At 39.8% G+C, this 14,338-nt stretch overlaps 1 protein-coding gene across 7 annotated transcripts in view; it reads left to right on the forward strand.

The window, feature by feature from the left end:
- TXNDC16 (thioredoxin domain containing 16) overlaps positions 1-14,338 on the forward strand; it is an 86,604-nt gene that overhangs the window by 8,187 nt on the left and 64,079 nt on the right. For all 7 annotated transcript variants that reach the window (XM_070468622.1, XM_070468619.1, XM_070468617.1 and 4 more), the window contains 3 exons: positions 360-442; positions 6,750-6,823; positions 7,617-7,691. In XM_070468622.1, coding sequence (XP_070324723.1) covers positions 360-442; positions 6,750-6,823; positions 7,617-7,691 — 232 coding nt within the window. The remainder of the gene's footprint in view (positions 1-359; positions 443-6,749; positions 6,824-7,616; positions 7,692-14,338) is intronic.

The following is a 14,338-nucleotide window of genomic DNA, read 5'->3' on the forward strand; positions in this document are numbered from 1 at the left end:
TAAAATCATTTTGAAATTTTTGTACATATATGTTATGTATATAATATTAAACTTGGAAAAATAATGACAACTGTTCCATTTAAATAAACACTTATTTATCTACTTTATGTTTATAAAGCTTTTAAGGTCACAAAATGAAAGTATTTCATGATAAAAATATTAGACATAAGAATAATGAGGCAATAGGAAATAGGGTACAAAAATACGTAATTTGGTTTGTTTAGTCACTTGTTGTTGCATAGTAGTTGGGCAAACTAATATATTTCTTTTGCAGTTTGCAGCTTTGGGCTTTAATTTTAAAAATTCATTTTTCCTAAGGGGCAAGTTATAAAACATTCATAAAACATTTCTTATTTTAGAGTCTCCAAGAACTTCTATGTTTCTTGAAGAACTGAATGAGGCTGCTAAACCTCTCCAAGACTATGGAATTTCAGTAGCAAAGGTAAAAACATATTTTTATTAATAGATGATTAGTGACAAACAGTTTACAGCTGTGTGACCTAAGACTGAGTGTCTAAAAATAATGTGTTGTTTCACATCTTTTTCAAACTGGAAAAATATTTTTTCTATCTTTTTTTCATAAGAATAAGCAGAAGTATAGATGGTTCCAAATTGTTATACAAGTTAATGGCAATACAGGGGAAAAAGCTATTTAAAATTCTTAGAGCTTCATTTTGTAAACCATTCTATTGAAGCTATAGTGTCATTTTTTTCAGTCTTCTATATAGGCTTTTTTAATTTTGCCTGAGAAATACATCATAATAGATATTCATAACTATTGAAACATTTCTATTAGCACAAACTGAGGTACCAGAATTGAAGTTATTGAAGTGTGTGTTTTTGTTTTTTCTTTCATATTCTGTCTTTATAATTGCTTATGTTGTGGTTATCATATTTATTTTTAGAAAAACTTTAAGACAACCTAATTTGAACATATTTAATTTCTCAAAGTGTTCAAACTTGCTGTGGAGTATTATGGAAAATTTCCAGATGCATCATGGTTTAAATAGCTTCACGAACCTTTCATTTTGTTAGAATTTGTACCTCGGAAAGTGGAATGATTAATAACCCAGTGATTATTAAATTCTTTCAGATTAGTGTCTCCCTGAGTTTCTGTGTACATTTATTCTTTTCTAGTTCATTAGCCTTCCTCCTTTGAAAGATGGCTACTGTCTCTCTTGATCCCTGCAGCTTGAGTTCCCAGGGCAGGAAACACAGAAAAGTTAACTGACTGACTTTTAAAGGGAAACTGTTCACTCTCACCACAGAACACTTCTGACGCCAAATATGTGTGTTTTCCACACCAAGCAGTCCTGACACCAACAGCCCAGAGTTAGTACAGACGCCTCAGGGGAGGGTACAGTCCTGTGAGACTGCCCTCACTTCAGATCCCAGTCACAGGGAGTGAGAAGATCCCCAGGTTTCCTACGACTTCTGGAGAACTTGACTACAAATGGGGGTTCTCACAACCCCCTCCTCAGGGTCCATAATTGGCTACAGCGACTCACAGAACTCAGGGAAATACTTTTCTTAACTGTTATGGGCTTCTTATAAAGGATATCTCGGGAGTGGCCAGGAGGAAATGCATGGGCAAGATCTGGATGAGTCTCAAGTGCAGGAGCTGGGAATTGGGGCTGAAAGTCACCACTCTCTAACCTTGCCTTTTGCTGGGAACCAGCCCCCTTCCTGAAGCTATCTAGGGGCCCCAACTGCCAGTCATTTCATTTGCATACAGACAGACACTCTTATCACTACCAGAGATTCCAAGGCTTTTAGAAACGCTTACATTTGGGGTTAAAAGACCAAATATTAGAATAAGAGATACTCCTATCACTCCATCATTCAGGAAATTACAGGGTTTTAGGTGCTTCCTAGGGCTCAGTCAGTGAAGAACATGCCTGCAATGCAGGAGACCTGGGTTTGATCCCTTGGTCAGCAACATCCCCTAGAGGAGGAAATGGCCGTCAACACCAGTATTTTTGCCTGGGAAATCCCATGGATAGAGGAGCCTGGTGGGATACAGTCCATGGGGTTGCAAGCATCAGACATGACTTAGCAACTAAACCACCATAACCACCACCAGGAGCTCTGTGTCAGGAATGAGGGGTAGAGACCAAATGTCTATTTCTTATTATATCATAGTTATATTCCTTGGAGAAGGAAATGGCAACCCACTGCAGTATTCTTGTCAGAAAAATCCTGTGGACAGAGGAGCCTGATGGTCTGTAGTCCAATGATCACGAAGAATTGGACACGACTGAGTGACTAAGCATGCATGTATATACCTTAAAAAAAAAATCTTTTTTTTTGAATGTCAGTTCTCTTTGTATAGAGGTCTCAGGGTCTCGATTAACTGTCAACCAGTTTATGCTCTAGAATGATAATGGTGCTCAAGCTTTGAATAAAAATTGAGATTTAGAAACAAAATATAATGTTGGTATGACACTCGAAAGGGATAATCATACTGTTTATCTAGCAGTCAGTAAACTAATGACTAGTAACTATGTGTCTGCTAACTGGAGTAGAAAAAGAAGGTTCATGCCTAAAGATCACCCTTATGAGCTAACGGTTCATAAATCTTTTACAGTTGAGGACTCTTAAGTTATGTGGAAAGGAAACTATGGTGGAAGAGATAGACTTGTTTTGAAAGAGATAGACCTAGGCCTCGAGTACCTAGCTCAGTCTCTGGTACATAGTAGATACTCAGTACTGTTTATGAGATTCAGATCAGCTTACTATTGTCTCTTATTGGATTGTAGACTTAAAAAATATTCACAACCTAAAAGCTGAGAGTTATGTTTTCTTAGGAGGGAATTTTTAGGACTTAAAACCCAGGAGCCAGCACCTCAAGTAACCCTGAGAGAATAGCTCTGAGGAGGTGACAAGAGCAACCAGATTATGTAGAAGTTTTGCAAAAAAGGGCACTAGTCCAAATGTCAAACTGATCGCTGTTAATTAAAGGAAAGCCAAATATCTCAAGTTAAGGAATTTAGCGCTTTTCTGTGTATAGGAATATACGAGAGTCTGGGCTCACTGAAATCATTCCTTTGATATGTGTACCTCTGTTATCTGGTACCAGTATCCTATATTTTCACATCCTGAGTTTTCTCAGGGCTGACCTTCGGTGGTGGCTGCAATCGCTGATGACCGTGACATCCTTTGTTTACTGATATGGCAGGAAATACTCCATTTCTCAAGATAGAAAAATGACTAAGATCCCAGACTTTTTCTTTGGAGAGTAGATATCCAAAACACATTCACAGACCCCTCCCCCCCCCGTTTTTTTTTTTTGTTTTTTGATTACACTGTATACCTTTGGGAATCTTAGCTCCCTAACCAAGGATTGAATCTGGGCCCTTGGCAGTGAAAGCCTGGAGTCCCAACCACTGTACTGCCAGAGAATTCCTGCAGACCATGTTAATAACTGGCAGAACTTGGTCATATAAGAGGTACAAATATAATGCTGTAGAGGTTTAAAAGAAAGAAATCTTACATGATTATCGAAGTGGACGTCATATTATGGTATTGGGAAAGACTTCACAAAAAGTAGCATTTTGAGATTGTCTTCAGAAGTTAAGATTTCTTCAGGCAGATGTAGATGAAGAAAACACTAAATTATTAATGGACTAAATGTTCCAGTTAAGAAAACAATTGTTAGGCTGGGAACAATAACCAAACCCAATTGTAAGATATTTAGAAATGCATCTTTAAGGCTTTAGAAACTCTCAAAGTAAATGAAGGAAAAATACTATATCATGCAAATAATAACCAAAAGAAAGCTGGTGTGACTATATTACTTTATCAATATAGATTTAAAAACAAAAAAACCTTTGGGTCATCTTTTTTCAATCATAACCATTCCATTAATAAGTCCTTCAGGTTCTACTTCCCTGGTAGCTCAACTGGTAAAGAATCTGCCTGTAGTGCAGGAGACCCCAGTTTCAATTCCTGGGTCAGGAAGATCCCCTGGAGAGGGGATAGGCTACCCACTCCAGTATTCCTGGGCTTCCCTGGTGGCTTAGCTGGTAAAGAATCTGCCTGCAATGTGAGAGACCTGGGTTCGATCCCTGGGTCAGGAAGATCCCCTGGAGAAGGGAAAGGCTGCTCACTTCAGTATTCTGGGCTGGAGAATTTCATGGACTGTACAGTTCATAGGGTTGCAAAGAGTCAGACACGACTAAGTGCCTTTCACTTTCATTCAGGTTCTACTATTAAAACCATGCATATTTGACCACTTCTGGTGTCTTCATTTCCAGTATCTTGTCCAAACTTCCTCACTTCTCCTCTGGGAAACCACAACAGCTGCCTGTTTGGTCTTTCTTCTTTCACTTTTGTCTCACCAAACCCTTTTCCACATGTAAGCAAATGTATCAGATCTCAAAAAGGCTTCCCATTACAGTTATGTTAAAATCAAAACTCCTCTGTGGACATCGACTTCCTCTTATCTCACTTTCTGTTCCTCCACCTTCCTCAATTTGTTCCTGACACTTGCTAGTTGTCTTTTTGTTACTTGAACCTGCTAGATGTGTATTTCCATAAGGCCTATGCAGGTATTTCCCCCTCATCTCTTCCACATACTTATATATTTGCATGCATCACTCCGTTACTTCAGTTCTTTGTTCATATGTTACCTCCTCAGAGAAGCCTTCTTGATGACTTACCTAAAATGTTCTGTCATACACTATCCCTGTAGTAAGTTTTTTTTTCCTTCATAGTACTTAACATTACATATTATTTAGTTTTTAAATGGTCTATCTCTGCTTTTAGAATATAAGTTCTAAAGAGAAAGATTTTAATTTGGAACCTAACTGTGCTGCCAATCAAGAGAATAGTGACTAGCATATGATAGGTGTTCAAATGGGTTTTGAGTGAATGAAGGGACAAATCTATTATCGTAATAACAACCATCCTCTGTGCTCTGACTTAGAAAAAAATTTTTTTAATTACAGTAAAATTCATGGCTTTTGGTCATGACTATACTCTGACTTTTAATTCTGGTTCTCTATTCCTCATATCTTTTCTGGGTATCAGTTCTCTTTTAGTAGCTGTTTAAAAAATAAAACAAATGTGACTTTTCCACTTGTTAGTGTGCTTCCTCGAACTCCATTAACATTAACCTGAAAACAAAAACCCAAAACAACAAGAAGAAACCCATTCAAAAAGAAAACAAAATGCAAATTTAACAAAATCCAAAACAAAATACTAACTGTTCTTCCAGCCTTGGTTTTGCTAAGTTTTGTTGCTGGCAGCCCACTCGCCCTGTCTGACAGCCTCTCATTCTCTCTCTTTCCTTCCCCTCTATGTCCCATGCTGCATGTTATATGCTCAGTCATCTTAGTTTTACTTTCTGTACTTGTGAAAAGTCTCTTGAATCTCTCCTGACCTTTTCTGCTTTACCTCAGGTCCCCGTCGTCCTTGGCCTGTGAGAGTGAGTGTTAGTCGCTCAGTGGTGTCCCACTCCTTGCAACCCTATGGACTGTAGCCCGCCAGGCTCCTCTGTCCATGGGATTCTCCAGACATGAATACTGGAGTGGGTTGCCATGCCCTCCTCTAGGGGATCTTCCTGCCCCAGGGATCCCACCCAGTCTCCCACATTGCAGGTGGATTCTTTACAGTTTGAGCCACAGGGAAGCCCTCCGTGACCCGTGGTGGTGGTGGTGTAGTCGCTAAGTCGTATCCGACTCTTGCAACCCCATGGGCTGTAGCCTGCCAGGCTCCTCTGTCTGTGGGATTCTCCAGGCAAGAATACTGGAGTGGGTTGCCATTTCCTTCTCCAGAGGATCTTCCTGACCCAGGAATCGAACCCAGGTCTCCGGCATTGCAGGCAGATTCTCTACTGACTGAGCTATGAGGGAAGCTTTGACCTGTGCTGCTGTGATAATCCTGTCAGCTGGCTTCCTTGCCTTTGTGCTCTCGTGCCTTCCATTTCATCTGCATGTTGCTGCCAGGGTCATCCTCATGTTTTTCACATGGAGTCCTCATTGTAAGCTATCAAGAGTGTTGTGGCTGCTCTAAAATCATCAGGGACTCAGACTCATTCTTTCTGTTTCACCATCCTTAGCAAGGGTCTCTCGTTTAAGGATGCCTTATGGTCCATGATGACTGCTGCTGCCTACCTGTCTTGTTAGGTTTTTTTCCTTTGTCAGCAAGGAGTGGGAGGACCATGAGTACCAGACAACCCCCCTTTAAGACCCTTCTAGGAATTCCAAACCTGTGACTTCTCCTAACATTATTTAGCGATCCTTAGCTGTTGGCGGAGTCTGGAAAAGTCTTTTAATGGGGGTACTTGCTATTAGTGACATTCTGTTAGTGAAGCAAAAAGAGTGGGATGGATTTGGGTTGGGGAACCAGCAGTATCTGTCATACCTATGTTCCAGCTACTGAGATGCTCCGTGGTTCCAACTTACCATTCACTTCTGTTTCCTGGCTTTTGCCCATGATTTTTTTGTCTTGCCTTTATTGTTTCCTTCCTTTTCTACTTCATTACTTTCTACTTCCTTCATAAGATTGAACTGAATTAGGTATGATTAAATATAACTCTTTGATATAGAGACGTTTCTCTGGGTTCCTTTCTCTGGGTTACCTCCAGCACTTGCATAAGTGAGCAGTTATTGCATACAAATTGGAAAAAAAATAAAATAAGAAATGTGATCTGGAGATACACTGCAATGTTTAATTTTCCTTTGTGTTTCCCTAACCAAGAAACTCTGCCATTTGCTCTATATTCTTAAGCCTTTAATCTTTTAAAGGTTAATTGTGTCACAGAAGAAACATCGAGATACTGTGGAAGTGAAAAGGATATGATGAAAGCATATTTATTCAGGTAAACTAGTTTTTTCTCACTGGGATGGGTAAATATAAAGCTATACCTTGAAGATATTCAAGTATACAAAATGTCACAAAGCCAGAAGGAAGCTCTGTGTAGTGGGGATCATATGAAGCTTAGCAAAAAGTCTAAGTAATAGATTTGTTACCTCCACTTTGGCTTCCTAATCTACAGATTAAGGAGAATGATACTTAAGTATCAGGGTTGTTTTGGATATTATATGAGAATCTTATGTAAGCTTTCACTGCAAATGCCTGGTAAGTAAGCACTTAGCATTTTTAATGTGCTAAGTAGATATGTCAGGTCAGGTGTGAAATAAATGTCTTACTACTTTATTTTTGAGGGATCTACAGATTTCCAGATTATAGATTTCTCCATACTGGGGTCTGCTAATCTGAGTCAGCAAGCTCTTGGGATTTGGCCTAGAAGTGGGGAGAGGTCCTTTCTCCTCTGGGGCCTGCTGCTGAGGACCCTTCTTTGTCTCTTCGCTTGCCTCCTTCCCAGCCCATGTGGGGCATCTGTGTATGCTGTGAGACAGGGAGGCTGGGAGGAAGCCTTGCTGGGACTCAGGTTTTTTCCCAGTCTTTTTGCCAACCACAGAGCCTAGGCTTTTCAAAGAGCCTGTCTATGAGGTGTGTTTAGTAAGTATTTGAGTGTGTGTTATGACAGTGCCCTGGTATGCGCATCGGACAGTGGATAAGACACAGGTTCTAACATCAAAGAACTTCCAGTCAGTGTGTTAGAGCCACAAGTGTGAATGCTAAGGAAATCTTTCTGTAATGCTTTGCAGGGGCAACATAGCGCTGAGAGAATTCCCAACGGATACCTTGTTTGACGTGGATGCTATCGTTGCTCATGTTCTCTTGTAAGTTCAGGGGGCACTTGTTCACTTATTTGTTATTTATCTATTGATTTCATTTTAGACAATTGCAATCCTTTGTAATACTTTAGGGCCTTGACATTGTATTTGTAAGCATCAGTTTTATACATATTGCTTATCTGTTTTCCCACGTAGTGAAGTGAAAGTTGCTCAGTCTTGTCTGACTCTTTGCGACCTCATATACAGTCCATGGACCTCATATACAGTCCATGGAATTCTCCAGGTTAGGATACTGGAGTGGGTAGCTTTTCCCTTCTCCAGGGGATCTTCCCAACCCAGTAATTGAATTCACATCTCCTGTGTCTCCTGCACTGCAAGCAGATTCTTTACCCGCTGAGCCATCCGGAAGCCCTGGGTGAAAGTTAAGTTACAGGACATTCTCAACTTCACAGGTGAAAAGTTGTGGTTATCACATGTTCCAGTACTAATATTAGTGAATAGTCTTTAGAAATCTCTGCTAACCATGCCTGTGGCCTGAACAGCCAGTTGTAAGAGATAAGAGATGGTCTTTTGAAGAAGGAATTCCAAACAGCTCCTGGGCTGTCCCGAGATAAAGAAGGGATGGCTATCTTGATAGTGGGGGTGATAAAAAGTTTAGCAAAAAATTCAAGTCATAGATGTGTTAGTTCTCAAGAAGCTTACTCATTTATGCTCTTTTTACAGTGGACACCCAATGACTATCTTTGACCCAGAAATAAGGGTGAAGAATCAGAGAAGGTTCTTTAAGGGATTGGGGAGGGGATGCTAATGTTGTCTTTGACAAGTTTGACAGCAGATTCTGGAGCAGCAGGTTCACGCTAGCTCCACGACAAAGGTGGTTTTGAAACAATTGGGCAGTAGATGTGGAGAGGCTGTTCGAGCAGGGGGCCCTGTTACCTGAACTGGCGCCTGTGGGGCTTGTGTCATTCAATCCTGCTGTGGTGTCCTATTCCTTTGCTGTACAAAGGCTGATTTATGGAACACTAATACCACAAATAGAGTATTCCCCAGGGTCCTGCTATGTGCCAGCTACTTATAAGGCATTGGAGATGCCAAACAGAATAAGATACAGTTCTGTCTTCTAAGAATTTAGCATTTTGTTACAAAGACAGATATATAAACAGAAAATATCATATAGTAAGGGAAATGGAGCTTCATAAGGGCTTAAACGTCAACAGGGTAGAGAATATTTCCTTCATATAGTAAGGGAAATGGAGCTTCATAAGGGCTTAAACGTCAACAGGGTAGAGAATATTTCCTTGGGTCTAGAATGAGGGTGGATATTTGGTAAGAAGCCTTCCTGAAGGAAGGTAGCATTTGGGGTGGGTCTTAAAGGATAAACAGGGGTTTGCTCAGTGAAGAAATGAAAGGTGGAAGAAGCAGAGGCAACTATGAGCCCAGGCAGGGAGGTCAAGATAGTTTGGAGAGGGTGGTTTTACTGGCGTTTCAAATGCATGGAAAGCAGGAGGTGAGAGCAGAAAAGCTGGCATGGGGTCAACGGAGGGGATCTTTGCTTACCATGTGAAGGAGTTGAGGCTTTGGGGTAGCCAGTGAAGGGTGAGGAGTCCAGCCCTGGGCCACACAGTCCTTGTGGGTTCTTCCAGGCCCAACCACAGGCAACGGCAGCCTTTGTCCAGCAGGCCTCGTAGAGGGAAGGTGCCCACTCACAGCAGAGTGGGAGCCAGCTCTTTGGGGCCCCTTGGAATGAGATGACTCCTGCTGTGGCCTGGAGCTGTTCTGTGGTTGGGGAAGGAAGTGGAGCTTGTGGAGTTGGTGTCTCTCCTCCCCTTTTGCCTCTTGCACTGGCGCAGTGAGCGTATAAAGGCTTGGTTTTACTTTGACTCTTTGTCCTAATTGACCTGATTGTTCAGCAGAAGGCGGTAGGCAGTAAGAGATGTGATCAGATTAGCACTTAAGAGCTCTTTCTGGTGGGTGAGAGACAAGTCCGTGGGATCCACACACATGTAGACACCATTGTGTGGCCACTGTAGAACCTAGGGAAATAAAGATAGCAAAGAGGAAGTTTCTTTTTAACGGTGAGGAGGTGAAATTTTCAAGAAATGCTTGTTTGGTTGTGTTGGGTCTTAGTTGTGGCACAAGAGGTCTTTGTTGCATTCCGTGGGATCTTTTGTTGGGGTGCACAGACTTTGTAGTTGTGGAACAGAGGCTCCAGAGTGAGCGGGCTCAGTAATTGAGGCGCATGGGCTTAGTTGCCCGGCAGCCTATGGGACTCAGTTCCCCAATCAGGGATTGAATCCGTGTCCCCTGCATTGCGAGGCCAATTCTTAACCACCAGGCCACCAGGAAAGCCCTCTGCTGCTGCTGCTGCTGAGTCACTTCAATCATGTCCAATTCTGTGCGACCCCGTAGATGGCAGCCCACCAAACTCCTCCGTCCCTGGGATTCTCCAGGCAAGAACACTGGAGTGGGCTGCCATTTCCTTCTCCAGTGCGTGAAAGTGAAAAGTGAAAGTGAAGTCGCTCAGTCGTGTCCGACTCTGTGCGACCCCATAGACAGCAGCCCACCAGGCTCCTCCGTCCATAGGATTTTCCAGGCAAGAGGACTGGAGTAGGGTGCCATTGCCTTCTCAGGAAAGCCCTCTAAGAGGTGAAATTAACTGAGCTTGGTAGCGATTAATTTGAGTAATCCCTGATCTCTTCTTTTCCTTCCTTCTCTCCTCACTCTACCCCAAATCTGATCTGATCACCATCTGAGATAGGCAAAGGAAGAAGGGCAAGTTTACAGGAAAAAAATAAGTCAGATGCTCATCTTATCTGAGTCTCAAGTAGGCAGTTGTAGGAATTTGCATTCCTGAGAAGTGTTGTCAACATGTAGGTCATCTAGGGAGCATTCTAGGATAGTACAAACATATAGAGGAAGAAGAAACTGGGCAGAAATATATCAGGAGAGTAGAATTCCAAAGAGGCAATGTCCTCGTTTTTGTTTAAAATATAAGAAAAATGACTTGTGAAATACAGTATTTTACAAAAATTTTCAGTAACAATATTTAGAATCTTGAAGAACTGTGCTAAATAAATAGTATGCCATATCAGAGCTGTGCTTTTTTTTTTCCTCCACGAGGAAAGAGAATGCCTCCTAAGCCATCATCCTACTTCTTTGTGCTAAAAGCATCAGTTTAACACCCAGTTCCTGGCAAGCAGTTCCTCTCTTGTACTCTTCAGTTGCATACTGTTCATAGGAATGAAACTGAACTTGTTGCTGGATATTTTTTGCGCATTTTTCTATCACATTTTGAACTTTCATTCTTATTAATTTCAAAGTACTTTCTGTTTATAAAGGAGATAGAAACTGTACATTTTCCTGTTTGTCATTTATCTTTTGAATTTCCCTATTTTTTTTTTAATATTATCAGTTCAAATTCATCTTTTCTCTTTTGACTTCTGGATTTTAAGTTGTACCAAGGTCTCCCTTTTGCTTTTGTTACAAAGGAATTCACTTAAAAACCTACCAGATTATTTTTTAGAGCAGTTTTAGGATTACAGAAAATTGAACAGACAATACAGAGAATTCCTCATTTCTCCTCTGTACTGTTTCCTCTGTTACATTATTACATTGGTGTGGTACCTTGTTACAGTTGATGAATTGATATTGACACATTATTATTAACCAAAGTGCATACTTTTTATCAGGATTCACTCTGTTGTATAGTTCTATGAGTTTTGACAAATGTGTAATGACTTGTATCCATGGTTATTTATCAGACAGTAAGTTTCACAGCCCTAAAAAATCCCCTCTACTCCACTTAGTTATCCTTCTCTGCCACTCCCCAGCCTCTGATCTTTTTACTGTATAGTTTTGCCTTTTTGAGGGTCATGTAGATGGAACTGTACCCCAGAAAAAGGGCTCAGAGATTCACAGAAAGCCAAGTTCTGACAGTGACTGCAGTGAAGTAAGGATTTATTGCAGGCCACTGAGCAAGTGAGTGGGAGACAAACCTCAGGTCCACTCCAATTTGGTCTCTGAGTTTGGAGCTGGGGGAGAAGAACAGAGAAGCTGGGGTTATTCATTGTCTAGTGATGTTTCTGTGACATTTCTTAGTTGTAGTTTCAGAAGTCAGGATACCTGCAGTTTACTAACATCTGGTTGGGTGGACCATGACCCCAGGGTGGGGAGGTCTGATAGCTCATCCTGCCCTGGAGAAAAAACCTGAGTCTGTATATACTTTAATGATAAGTTATCCATGACAGCAGTTTTAGTATGTTAACAGTGTTGTAGACAACAACAGCTTTAGTCACCTGACTCTGGTGATTACTGTTCAGTTAGCACAGGGTTGAGGTCAGAGGGACAAGAAAGGGAATACAGTTTTGGTTATAGAAGTTAATCATAAAATTGTCAGGGGGACTTGATTTTAGAGGGAGCTCAGCTTCAGAATCATACAGCATGTACCCTTTTCAGATTGGCTGCTGCATATAATTAGTAGTATGTTCTAAGATTCCTGCATGCCTTTTCATGGCTTGGTAGCTCATTTCCTTTTTTTATTGCTGAGTAATATTCCATTGTACGGATATATCACTGTTTATCTCTTCACCTGTTGAAGGACATCTTGCTTGCTTCCAAGTTTTGGCAGTTATCATTAAAGTTGCTATGAAGCTCCGTGTGTAGGTTTTTCTCTTTTGATGTGGTTTTTCAACTCATTTGGGTAATATCTTTGGGGTGTGATTTCTCGATCATATTTTAAGATTGCTTTGGTTTGTAAAAAACTGCCAAACCGTCTCCAAACTGTATCATTTTGCATTACCACCTACATTGAATGAGTTCCTGTTGGTACACATCCCCACCAACATTTGGTATTGCTAATTTTCTTCTTTCTTTTTTAACTTTAGCTATTCTATTAGGTGTGTAGTGGTATCTGATTTTAATTTACAACTTCCTAAGCACATACGATATTGAGTATCTTTTAATATGCTTATTTGACATCTGTATATTTTCTTTGGTGGGGTATCTGCTCAAATCTTCTGCCCATATTGTAAATTTTTTTTTTTTCTCATTGTTGAGTTTAAGAGTTCTTTTATGTGTTTTGGATACAAGTCCTTTATCAGGTATATATATGTTTTGCAAATATTTTCTCCCAGTCTGTGGCTTGTACTTCAGTCTCTTAACAATGTCTTAATTTTTAATAATAAGGAAATGCAACACTACAATTTTTTTTTCATGGACCATGCTTTAGGTTGTATCTAAAAATTCATTGCCAAATCCAAGGTCACCAAGATTTTCTTCCATGTCTTACATTTAGGTCTCTGCTCCATTTTGAGTTATTTTTTGTGAAAGGTGGATAGTCAGTGTCTAGGTGTACTTATTGGCATGTGGATGTCCAGTTGCTTTAGCACCCTTTTTTGAAAAGTCTAGCCTTTTTCCACTAAATTGCTTTTGATCCTTTGTCAAAGATCAGATTCTATTTATGTGGGTGTATTTCTTCTCTTAATGTCTTAATGGTTCATTTTTACATTTAAGTCTTTGCTTTGTTTGGAATTTAACTAGGTAAATGGTATGAGCAATGAATTTAGCTATATAGTAATCAGGTGGTTAAATAGTTATCCCAACAGAACTGAGATTAATCTCCGTTTTCAAGATGCCGTTTTTCATACTAAACACTCATATATATTTGGGCCTACTTTGGACTTTCTGTTTCATTAATCTGTCTTGTTGTTTTCTTTTTTTCTTTTTTTACTGTTACCTTAATTACCGAGGCTTTATAATATACTGTCTGAAAGATCCTGGACACGACTGAGCAACTAAGCACAGCACAGCACATCTGAAAGATCCAGGTCCCTTCATATTTCTTTTTCTAGAATCACATTTTTATTCTGTTTACATGTGACATTTAAAATTGGGTTGTCCAGTTTCTTCTTCTCCCTCATTAAATCCTACTGGCATTAAATTTATAAGTTATTTTAGGGATACTTGGCATCTTTGAATGAATCTTCCCATCCCAAAACCAGATGTCTTTCCATTTATTCAAGTTTTGTATCCTCTAGTAGTGTTTTAATTTTTTCTTTGTATATGCTTGGACAGTAAAATTTATTACTAGGTATCTTATGTCTTCTATTCTTATTGTAAATGGGTTCTTTTCTTCCATTATCCTCTAATACACACATACTGGTAAATTTGTATGTGATTAGTAATCTATAGTTATTTATACTTGAAACAGAAAAGATTAAGGTTTTAGACAATTTTTTAGTCTCAGAAAATTGAGGAAGAATTGAGTTAGTAAAATCTTAGAATAACAAGTGTAAACTAGGGTAATCCTACACTAAATAGTTAGAGAACTGCATATTTTTGAACCATAATGGCCAATTAAATCATGGTTTTTTTGGTAGGACATTTAAAATATTCCTAAAACATCAGTTATTAAAAGTATGTTGACTTAATGGTCTACTAAGATTTTTCACACATTGATTTTTCAGGATATATTAATGAAATAAACCAAGTGTTTAGAGCATAGTAGAGTTCTGTGTGTATAAGAAAGGAAGTGTTAGAGTCTAAAACTCTGAAGGGTCTTTGATGTTACCCTCTTTACGTATATACGTGTAGAAATGCCAAGTCTTAGAATTGGCAATCACACACAGCAATAAGAGCAGTCAGAGTAACGTGACAGTACTGGATTGCTTTTTCCAGTTCTCCACAGAGCTGCA

This window comes from Odocoileus virginianus, chromosome 6, assembly GCF_023699985.2.
Source record: "Odocoileus virginianus isolate 20LAN1187 ecotype Illinois chromosome 6, Ovbor_1.2, whole genome shotgun sequence".
NCBI classification, from domain to species: Eukaryota; Metazoa; Chordata; class Mammalia; order Artiodactyla; family Cervidae; genus Odocoileus; species Odocoileus virginianus.